This window comes from Dendroctonus ponderosae, unplaced genomic scaffold (assembly GCF_020466585.1).
Source record: "Dendroctonus ponderosae isolate FM_Combo_2020 unplaced genomic scaffold, Dpon_F_20191213v2 Dpon_F_20191213_5, whole genome shotgun sequence".
Classification (NCBI taxonomy): Eukaryota; Metazoa; Arthropoda; class Insecta; order Coleoptera; family Curculionidae; genus Dendroctonus; species Dendroctonus ponderosae.
The window spans coordinates 7,445,934-7,457,430 of record NW_026018715.1 but is presented as its reverse complement, the minus strand read 5'-3'; the positions used below and the strand labels follow the sequence as shown (position 1 = coordinate 7,457,430).

The window sequence follows — 11,497 nt, the reverse complement described above, 5'->3', positions numbered from 1 at the left end:
AGTGAGGAAATTCGAGTAGTTTTGATCCAGAAAGCGAAATTTGAATATCAAACACTTAGGTTCACGATTATGCCAAAATTTCATGTTTTCCGTCCCGTTTTCGCTCATTTCTCGGAGGCAAAATGAACAAGAACGCTCATTTGTACGTCATTCTAGAGAGAAATAAATGGCCTTTTTAGCAAGTGAACCATGGATGGAAAAATGTTGGCAGTTTTCTCAAAAAAGGCTTAAATTCAAGAAGTTTCAGATTTGCGTGGTTTTTTTTTTGAGTTGCAAAATCCACTTGAACATGACGCTGCTTTTTTCGAAGTTTCTCAAGAACCATTCGAGCCACAGAATTCGTTTTGGCATCGTTGGATAGAGAATTGAATGGGATCCCCCCCTGGATCCGCCCTTGTTCGCAGCGTTAATTTTTTATGATTATACAACAAATAGTAAGCTACAGCAAGAAGACTTTTTTATGTATATCTGTCTTTTGTAAGTATATAGAAAAACGTTTCAGTCCCATATTGTTTCAAATGTTAATTTCTAACTTCCAAAGTGACAGAAGCAAAAATATATTCTATTTAAGAGTGCGCAAAGTTTAAAAGAACGTATCTCTCCTAAGCCGTTAAAAATACAAATCAGTAGTTAAGACCTTTTCGATAGCTCATCTGGAGAACTGACTTTCACTGATTAGGGTTCATCACAAACATCCAAAAGGAAGAAGCAAAAATAATGAATAAATAAACATTTGGAGTAATTTACAATTCGGAAACGGCCGAAAACATTTGTAGAGCAGTGACAACTATTTCCGTAGAGACCTTCGAAAATATAGACCCAAATTCTGATAAAACTCCAATAGAATTACCTCCAGTACTTTAAGGCATCCACTAGCACAAAGTCCGTAGTATCGCCTCCAGTGCAAACGTAATGATCCAAATAATTCCAGTTGTAGTGCTCCAGCTTCTCAGTTGTAAAGGTGGCATATGATTCTTCGTATGTGTCGTGGTATGGGGCATGGAACCGGTACCTATACTGATAGTTGAAGCCTGGATATGGATGCCTTAAAGAAGAACCATTCCTAGACAAAGTCAATAAAAATCACACTTGCTTACCTCGGTCTATACCGCGTAACGGAAATCGTATTTCCCGATAGGGAAATCTTGTGAAACAGCCTCCCAATGGACAGAAAGTACATCTCATCGTTATCCGTCGGACTCTTCCTCATCAAGTTGCTTCTCAATTGGCCTGACTGCACGTTGGGTCCCTTTTCCTGCTTGCGTGGTCCCATGACAATCAACTGAAAACCTTGAGCCAGTCTCTGAGAAATCAGCTCCTTGAACACTTCATCGGTGCTCAGAGGCTTCTTGTAGGTGCCGCGAGGCTGGGCAAAGTCCGCGTAGACGCTGTCTGGAACCAAGCTGTACAACGACACCACATAGTCCGTATGCAAGGTCCGTTTGTCCGGGAAATAGTCCGTAGTGATGGGCAAACAGGCTGGTATAGTCAAAGACTTCCAATCGACTCCTATAGATTAGAGCCAGGAAAGGCAAACATTAATGCCTTGAAGCGATTCAGCTCAAGATCTACAGAAGAGATTACTTTCCAGATGGTGACATGCGGATAAGTGTTAAAGAGGCTCTAAAGCTCGGCTAGTCTACTTTCTCCTTTGAGACTATTTTTACAGTGCTTCTACAAATACAGGTCAGAAGAGGGGATATGCAACAGGAAAACTACACATTTAAAAAAATATAAATGGAGTTCAAATTTAAAGAGAGGCACTGGACCAGAACCCAAAAATTCTAGTGTTGGGAATTACTATACAAATAGAATCAGCCCTTAGTTATTTTTCATTAGTTAAAAACATACAAAGTATTTCCTCTTAACTCCTTTCTTTTATTATTCTTACTTCTTACACCTTATGATTTGGAAAAGTCTCTAAATGGGACGATCATCCGACACATTCAGACACATTTTTCTGATATACCGAGTCAAACGGTTTTTGGCTCGTTCCGGAAAGGAAAAAAGGAGCACTACAACTGCATAATTAATTGAAATATATCGCTTACGAACAAACGGCGATAAACCGTTATTCAAGGGGGCTGTTATTTATTCATTATACTGATTTGTTCATAACTTGTTTTAGCATAAACCAAAAGAAGCACAAATCTAACTATACTCGTATTCTGTACATAGTACCTTTTATTATGTTGTGGAGTTATTTTAGGGTTTCCTTCAATCATGGTAGTTATTTGTTTGTCAATAGTTTCACTAAATTCTACTTTCTATTAGTTAATTTGGGCCAATTATCACATACTAAAACACTTTTTCATGCTCTATAGGTAGGTACTCTTATGGCTCTTAGGTAATCAGGTGTTCGTTCGCAAACTAATGCCATTAAACTAAAGCATGTTTAATCTTACGGCAAAGCAAGTTAGACTTCTTAAGCTATGTAATACTCCAAGATGCTTAGCACAAAAATACTGTAAAATACTATTCAATTATACAGGGTGTTTCTCGGCGAACTGCACCAATGGATATTCCTGATTGATTGTTTTACGACAGATTAAAGTAGATAGAAACCTCGCGATTCCAAATCGAACACCCTGCGTATTATTGCAACTTATGGTATGGATGTTTTAAAATTCATATAAATAAATAGTAATAAACAAGTATTAATAAAATTGTCCCTCTCCATAATGATCAGTTGATAAACCCGATTCAATGGATTTCAAATTAATCAAATTGTATCAGAAATGTTAATCGAATACAGATTGTTCATTAAATACAAGGTGAAGTTTATAAATTAAACTGAGCTTTGTTTTCGAGGCTCTATCGACTGAAAGCAAATTTTTCATTTGAAACTTGATGAATTCAGTATTTTCACGTCACGGCGGCTTTAAGAGCCGAAAGACTCACCAGCTTCAAAGAATGACCGGAAAAGGCTCTTTGGATTCGCTAAGATTGAGCAAAATTGGAGCATTGAAACACTTTATATAGAAAATCGAGACATTTGTCTGTTTATTATGACAAAAAAACGCGTTTCCTAATCAGCTACAAAATGGGTTCTGTTTGAAAGTATTAAATTCTCCGGGAAATAGACACTTTGATTTCACCCTGCAGTTTCGAAACAAACGTGAATATTTCGGAGAATGTTGATTTGTTTAAGTAAAACCTTACATCATTATTTGCTGGGATCTTAAAACACATCAACGTTTGCTATAATATGCAGGATGTACGACGTAAGTTTTATTGATTGGCTTTGAAAACATATAAAGATACTCTGTATAAGACAATCTGCCATGTGAAAAACATCTAGTAGTTTTGGTAATGTGATGTATATAAATAATATGATGCATACATGTTACATATATAGCAAGCAACGAACTTCGGCATTTGAAAATATTAAAATATTGATAAGGACCAAAGGTATAGCTATGCTGAAGCGCAACTTTGTCTATAGAACGTTAGTAGGAAAACAGGCTGTTAGTAATTGCATATCAAAAACGACAAAAGTTTTCATGGACATGTACAGCAATGGATCTACACAATACCCAAACCAAAGTAACCTACAACCGCTTAGTGCTAATGGTATGAACCCAAAGCCAATAATATGCAAAAGCTACTCAGTATAGTGAGATAAAATCAAAAGGTCCAAACCTATGATTACGTCATTGACTGCATATCCAGGGAACACCGACAATGCCATGGAACAGAACAGTAAATAGTCAACGACGGGAATCTTGGTACTTGATTGTTATATTTATGGATTTTCCAAACGGCAGCGTACATTCACATGGTGTTTGCGATCACATCATAGTGCCTACTTAACTTTGAATTTAACAATTTTTTTAAATGATTTAAATTATTCAACCATGTAGGCACTATAAAGTATCGTGTTTCAGAGCTTCCCTGTATGGGACAATGTGTATTAATGATCAACATTCATGAAGCGTGAACAAGATGTGTGATTAGTGGTACCCATCAGGTGCTTTCGTGTCTAGAAAATAGACTTTAAAACACCCGCTGAGCAACACACAAGTTAATTTGTAATAAGAATAATATAAAAGCGAGGACATGAAGAAAAATGAACGTTTAAATGAAGAAAAATGAGCGTATCGCTTTATATTTTCTTTACTGGCACATAAAATACTTAAGATCTAAGTAATTTTTTTGGTTACTCAACTCGGATCGAGTTTCAGCTTCTTCTACCTGAAGAACTAGAATAATCAGTTTGAGCGGCTACATATTCTATAGTGGAGGAGTTTTTGGTAGCATAAAGTACATTTAGCTTTATTAGTTAGTATCGGCCCGTCGCTTGGTGTGCGTGCAAAATTTTGTTGCTAAATGTTGAACTTTAGTAGTTTCTCTATCCCAAATGTGTTCAAAAACTGCGAAACATTCGCAAGATTAATTTCAAAAGTGTTGCAAGTAAATGCATCTTTCGTTCTGTGTTTTAATTCTAACACAGGCACTATTTGCAGATACGTCCCGTTTTACGCAGCTGTAAATCACCCAGGAAAAGTGATGCAAAAGTAACGCAAATTAAAATCAAGTTCAAATACCGTTTAAAAAGTCCAGGACTGCACGTTTTAGCAGTTATTGAATTTAATTAAACAAACCACACTCTCGTTGTTAATAAAGCGAATGCACCGTTTCGTGCATGCTAAATTGCACTAGTCAGTAATGAAAAGCTCCTCCATTAAATTATCAAGCACACCAATATTCCAAACAAATCACATCAATAATACCTGTTGTTAAAGCAGGCGTCCACTCCTGCTCGCCTGTGGCGCCCCACAGAAACGTAAGACTTTTCGTAGAATGTTTAATCGTAGTCGAGCTACTAGATCCAGGATTTTGGCTTTGCCGCTTCTTGCAATCTGCAACAGCCACTTTGCAACGGAATTTTACCCCAGCATCAAACACTCACAGTCCTGCAAAGCAGCCGAAGCCACCAATGACTTGTTCTGCTGCTGACCGTTTTGCGATTCGCATTGTCGATTATCGTCGTTTAGAGGATCAGGCTGTGCGGGAACAGCCTGGTAGTGGTGCTGTTGGATGAGAACCCCTGTGGGTCCTTTGGGGAATATGTGAGTCCATCGGCGGCGGTTTGATGTTAATTTAATCGTCACGTGTGATGGATCAAAGGGGTTTATTAACGCTCTAGACTCGTGAGGTGGAGATCCTTCGGAACCCACTACCATTCTTACTGGCGGGGAAAATTCCTTGTCTGCAAAGGGAATGTGTTTTTCTGGTGAAGTGTTTTCGATCAGGCTCAGGCAATTTTTAGACAACGGTTATAGTAGAAGATGTCTCAAAAGTGTGTTTATTTGAAACGACCAGGATAGCCGATGGTTAAACCATTCGTCGATGTTGTAACACAGAAGCGTTTAATAAACTTAGAGACTTTTGAGCCTCGCATTTTTAAAGAAGTTATTTCAGTCGTGTATCTATCCAATCCCGAAAACACCAACTCAAAAAATGTATGTGCCTTGGTTAAAGAACTGAAAAACGATGTTAGCAACTCTTTTCTTTATAATGAATTGCGCTAGATCGTGTAGCCAGTAGTACCTACATTTTAATTTGCAGTCCACTACTGGACCGTGGCTGAGCCAATTCTGCTGACTAATTGAGTTTTAACGAATAAAATAAAATTACCTTCAGTATGAGGTGAAATAAGTAAGTTGTTGGTTGCTGAAGGAATAGCGATTGGCTCGGAGCGTCTGTTGTCAGTTTTAAGCAGGGTAATATCAGGATCAGACATCTTCCTTCTGCCTTTGGATTCTTGCGATTCTAGCAAACTTCCCGAGCTCCTTTTGTGCCTAGTCGGCAATCTAGTGTGAATTGATCTGAAACATCGTCCAATCGTATGGGCCTTAATTTTCGTCTTTTGGCTCAACTTACGACGATTCTTGTACATGATAGGCGCTGGGCAACTGAAAAACTGCGGCATCATAGCCGTCATAATCGAAGAATGTGTTGTGGATGGACTCATCTTCAGACAGAAGCTCTCTTTTTGAAGTTTCCTTGGCTTTCTCGATTTCTTCGTCGGTGAGCGGTGGAGGCAGTTTGATTCTGGGCACAAAGTTCGAATAGGGCATTTTTTTGTTGGTAGAATAAAAGGACAGATTAATCCAGTGGGGCATGGAATAGTCATCCGGTACGTTTACGTGAGTGTCTTTATTGTGAAACTTTAGTAGAGGAACGGCATGTAAAGGCTGTTCGCCAACGCAGACTAAGTCGCTGCCCACACCTCCATCTATAATCCTTTGCTTCGTGATGTTAGTCAATTCCCGATCCACCTCAAAAACGCCCACCCCCGGAGTAACTACAACGCTCAATTGTCCGGTTCTATCAAAACTTCTATCCAGATAGTGCTTTTCAAATACTGAAACCGTATAAACGCAATGGCGAGTGTTTTATCGGTAAAGTTTGCCAATTTACCGTTGAGGGACATGTTGAGGACTTCCAGGAAATTTCCCTGGGCGGCAGTGCTATTAGAGGCTGCTGGTATAGTGATGTTAGGTCTGGCATGGTACTTCAGGACAATTTTTAAGTATTCCTGGAATAATTTACGCAGCTGCACCAGAATATTACTCCAATCGTCGTACCTTTCGTTTTGAACTGGAACCCTATAAAAAGGAAAATAACTTGATTTTGATATTCAGTCGGATATCGCCAGAGGCTCGGATAAGTGAAGATGCACGCTACACTTGCGTGAAATCATGAGCAAGAAAGGTTTTTTCCACGGTGGCCTAAAAGCGCGACATTGACCAGCTTCAAGCAATGACCGCGAAACCCAAACTCTTTACGATTGTTTCGTACCTACATGTGTTTAATCTCTGAATAACTTTCGCTAAACACAAAGGTTTTTGAGGACAATTTAAACATGTGATCGACTGAACGAACGAGCTTCTTTAAACAGCGTCTCGTTCACTAGAAGTTCGTGTGCAACCAAGTGTAGCACTATTCGCTTGTAATAAAACCCAAAAGCTCGGTAATTCTCATTGGTTAATTGAAAAATATCTGTAATAACTATTTATCGGCACGATGTATGGTTTGCACTTACCTATAAAAATCTTCATAATATCGGCCTCTATAATCCCGTTGCAAACACTCTCTCATATGGTGGGGAAACTCTTCCAAACTGAGTGCTTCGTAGAATGTTCTTGAAAACAACACTATGGTGACTTCGTGGTTGCTTCCATTCTTTTTCCACTTCATGAACAAATCCGATAAGAAACCGTTTACAGCCTTTTCAAAATAGAGATCACCGTAGATATCAAAGTCCCACATTTCCGAGGACATTTGTAAGAATATATAAACCATGGCAGTGGAGGAACGGAAGACGATTTTTGTATCATTCGTGATCACTCCGCAGGCAACTCTTTCGCCTTGCGCCCACATTTCGTGGACTTGGCAGCGCACAACTCCGCTACAAAATTCCAGCTTTTTATTTGTGTAGACGCAGCTGTTGACCTAAAACAGCAATCTTCCTGTTCATCCGCAATCTTCTTTGTTGGAAGTACCGTACCAGACTATTTTTCAATCTCCACATTTCTGAGCGCCCCATGTACTGATCCCTAAAAGTTAGTTCGATGGACTCCAAAACGACATCATCGGGAATCACCAGACGGACTGTAACATATTTGTACGTTTGCAGCCCGAACGCTGCAGCAATACTTTGCTCAACGCTGATTGTTCTGGTTGCCTGCAGCAAATCGTCTTTAAAAGACGTGATTTGCAGCAGGAGGCGTGGATATTCTTCTTCAATTTCGCTCTTTTTCCGACCCTCTTCAGCCGGGGTTTGATGGTAGATTTCCACGATGTCGTTTAGGCAGGCTTCCGGATAGTCTTTGTGGCTTATAACAAGGTCATCCTCTAGATATATTAATTTATCAAACGTTATATTGGTCTCTAAAGTTAATGTAGGATCAAAGTAAAAGTGTGCAAATTTTTTGTCATCAGTTCACGACACTTTCAACATGTTCCATTTAAGAATAAACGGTTCCATAAAGTATTTTATCTCAAAATTTAAGGTATTTGGGAAGAATGAATTTCCTCAAAATTAACATTTTGAATTCATAACTCCCTTTTATATAGAAAATAATACATTCTACAACTTACAATGCTGTTAAATAACAGAACAAGAGAAATAAGAAAAATTAATCATGCTGTGGTAGAGAAAAGGAGCTAAATATACAGGATGCCTCAGAACTAAGTACCGTAAATTCAGGGGAAAATAGACTTGGCCAAATCTGAATAAAATCCAAATATACACGGGTTCGTAAAAGTTGAGTTTTCGAAGTACAAAGTGTCAAATTTTACTTTGAAAAACACAAAAATATAAATATCTGCAAAAAAAGTTTGATCAATTTTAATAAAACTTTGTGGTAAAAGGTGCTTATTTTCAATTGATACATTTTATAAATTTTTAATATTGACGTGCATACCGTTATGTTATTGGCTATTTTTTAAGAAAAAAATGGTACTGGACTGATTTTCTGAAGAAAAAATATCTCATAAACGATTGTTCAATTCTGAAGAAGGAAGCACTCTTTTGCTTCTATCGTACCACCTATAGTTTTCCGGAAAAAAAAAACTTTTTTTAAGAAATAAATAATTTAAGAATTAGCTACCTACATTTATAAAAGACTTAATGTGGATTTATCATAGTTGTTTGAAAATTATCGATATCAATACACTTCCAAGCCCTATTGAGCAGCGCCAGTGAAATATTTTACAGTTTACCCCTAGATTATTTTAATCATAAAAATTTTTTTTACCGGAAAACGGTTGCTCGTGCGACAAACATAAAAGAGTTGTTTTTTCTTCAGTATTCAACAGTGAATTAAGATGTATTTTTATTCTTCAAGAAACCAGTGGTGGGAGATTTTTTCCTTAAATTATCCAATAACATAAGGGTATTAACGTCAAATAAGCACCTCCGCCTACAGCCTTCAGTACCCACAAAGTTTGATTAAAATTTATAAAACAGATTTTCACAAAAGTGCATAAAGTAAAGTTTGACGCCCTGTAAGTATTTTGAAATCGAAGCTTTTGCGGCCGCATGTATACTTGGATTTTTTCCATATTTGAAGAAGGTCTATCTACCCCTGAATTTGCAGTCCTTATTTCTGATACTCCCTGTATGTTGTAGTTGATGGTTCAACAATATTGTACCAAAGATACATAAATGAAAACAATAAAAACCTAAAAATACGTAGTATTTTTTGGACGGAAGATATCAAGCTAAGATACATTATTTTATTATTATTCCAATATTTCGAACATAGAAAAATAATTTATCTGAAGCAATTGAAGCCGAAAGAGTTCATACTGATCGTACTCGTAACAGAAGAGAGCACGGAAAAATAAACCAATAGCAAAATTGGGAAAATGCGTCTCCGACATAAAAACAGTCACTCTGATAAACAATATAAATTAGTTAAAAACCGGAGTAATCAAAATGAGAAACATTTTCAAAAAATATTTTTTTATTTCCTTATAATGAAACCGACGAGTTTCACGAACTTCTGCTGCAAAAAATCTAAGACGGCAGCAGCTCTCTTTGTTCAGTCCGATATTAAATATCAACAGATAGATAGATATTAAATGGCTTCATGGCGCGTAAATTGCAAACAAAAAGTTAAATGGGATTAAATCGTTCTATGGGCTCAACAATTTTACATAGTTCTTAATTGTATGAATTTCGACGACAACTACCGATGGCTACGGTAAAGAGTCTTTCCGTGTGATTAAACCATCAAAAGCGTTCAGTATTGTTTGTCTAAACAACGAGGATATTTTTAGTAATTTATGCAAATAAGTTCTCAAACAACGAAAGATTCGACTAGCATCGCTTACTATTTTCTTTTTGAAAAACCAAACTTGCTGAATTAAATATCAACAGAAAGAAACCAAATTACACTCAAATCCCCGATAATAACAAATATCATTAAATAAGTATATCAATAAAAATAAGACACCACTCTACCTTCTTGTGGCAAACTGTTCGCAACTTAACAAATGTATTTTTTACTTTGAATATAAATACACAATATAAAACACATAAAAACTGATGATGGTGGAAAAATACACCGAAACGTATTTTGATTGATAAATAGAGACAAGAAATGACTGAAACCCAGGAATGAATTTGATTTGGAATTGAAACACAGTCAGGAAAGTATATACAATGAATATAAATACACTTATAACATTTTTTTAGAAAGGGTTGGCTGTCCTCCTTAGATCTTTACCAAAGAGCACGCAACTTCGAATGCGAGAGCATTCGAAACCAGAAAATTACCCTAAATTAATTTATAAGTAATATACTCAGTATCCTTTAAATACATTTTTTTGCCGCGCAATGCCATTCTGATTAACATGTTCCAAATATGTTGGCTAAATTAGTACACATATTTACTTACCGCAGAATGTTTTCTGGTGAGCAATGAGCCTGAATGACTTCATGATGGCTCACTTAACACTTGCTGCCAAATCGTTATTAAAATTATTAGCTGTCCTCGAAAAAAAACAAGAAACTATTTTTTTCAGGATCTCAGAACTGGTTTGAAACATTGAATCGTTCAATGAACGATTATACGAACTAATTTGTTGTCTAGTTGAGGCAGTTGTTGATTAAGAACTATTTAACTAAATGCGATAAGAAACAGATAATAATGGTTATCAAGCATTTTTCCCATCAAGAATAGCAATATCTAAATAATTAAACAGCTATCTTCAAGAATCAAATTTTATCAACTAGGTCGAAAAAACTTTACAAAAAAATTGTTTGCGATATTGTAGAAATACTCTGCGACTCTGGCAGACAATGATAATATTTAAAGAAAGCACAATATTAACCGACTTATAATAATTTCACGTTCAAAATACAGCTAATTTACTTAAAACAACTAATAATAAGGGAAAGTTTGTGCAAGAATAAGATTAAATTCATGGATTTTCAAACAATCTGACATAACCTCAATAAAATTGATGTCAAACGCCAAACGTTTGAGCTAGGGATGACACGAAATACTTGTCACAGGTATTTTGGAACAGATATCGATATGGAACAGTCGGGACCTGTTATAGATATTTAAAATAACATGTGTTGGAAATAACAGGGCTCGCCTACGATGCTGGTAGGGCTATTTACCTAGTCTGGACATGTTTCAATATTTGTTTATATTAAACATAGCGGAAGTATTGAATGGCCAATTTTCAATTAAGTGGTAAGATGAATTGTAATCAGTGATTAGCATGAAAATAGAAGATAGGCAAACTTTTTTCACATGTTACTGCCCTTAAGTGGGAAAGGTAAAAAATGTGGTCACATTTTTTTGTGTTCAAATAAAATTTTGATAAAATGGTAAAACGTTACTCATAATAATGTTATGACTTTTTTTTTAACATCAGCCCTTGCATACTAAGGATAACAAGAAATACTTGTCACAGGTATTTTGGAACAGATATCGATCAGGAACAGTCGGTACCTGTGACCGATATT

The 11,497-nt window shown here is 36.6% G+C and overlaps 1 protein-coding gene across 1 annotated transcript in view; it reads right to left on the bottom strand.

Moving 5' to 3' along the window:
* LOC109539551 (GATOR complex protein Iml1) overlaps positions 1-10,980 on the bottom strand; it is a gene marked incomplete in the record, with an annotated part of 16,747 nt that extends 5,767 nt beyond the window's left edge. Inside the window, 11 exon segments of the mRNA XM_048666934.1 lie at positions 851-1,045; positions 1,098-1,509; positions 3,643-3,660; positions 4,734-4,862; positions 4,913-5,212; positions 5,641-5,831; positions 5,887-6,370; positions 6,427-6,614; positions 7,052-7,461; positions 7,517-7,863; positions 10,416-10,980. Coding sequence (XP_048522891.1) covers positions 851-1,045; positions 1,098-1,509; positions 3,643-3,660; positions 4,734-4,862; positions 4,913-5,212; positions 5,641-5,831; positions 5,887-6,370; positions 6,427-6,614; positions 7,052-7,461; positions 7,517-7,863; positions 10,416-10,458 — 2,717 coding nt within the window.
* Between the last annotated feature and the right edge of the window lie 517 nt (positions 10,981-11,497).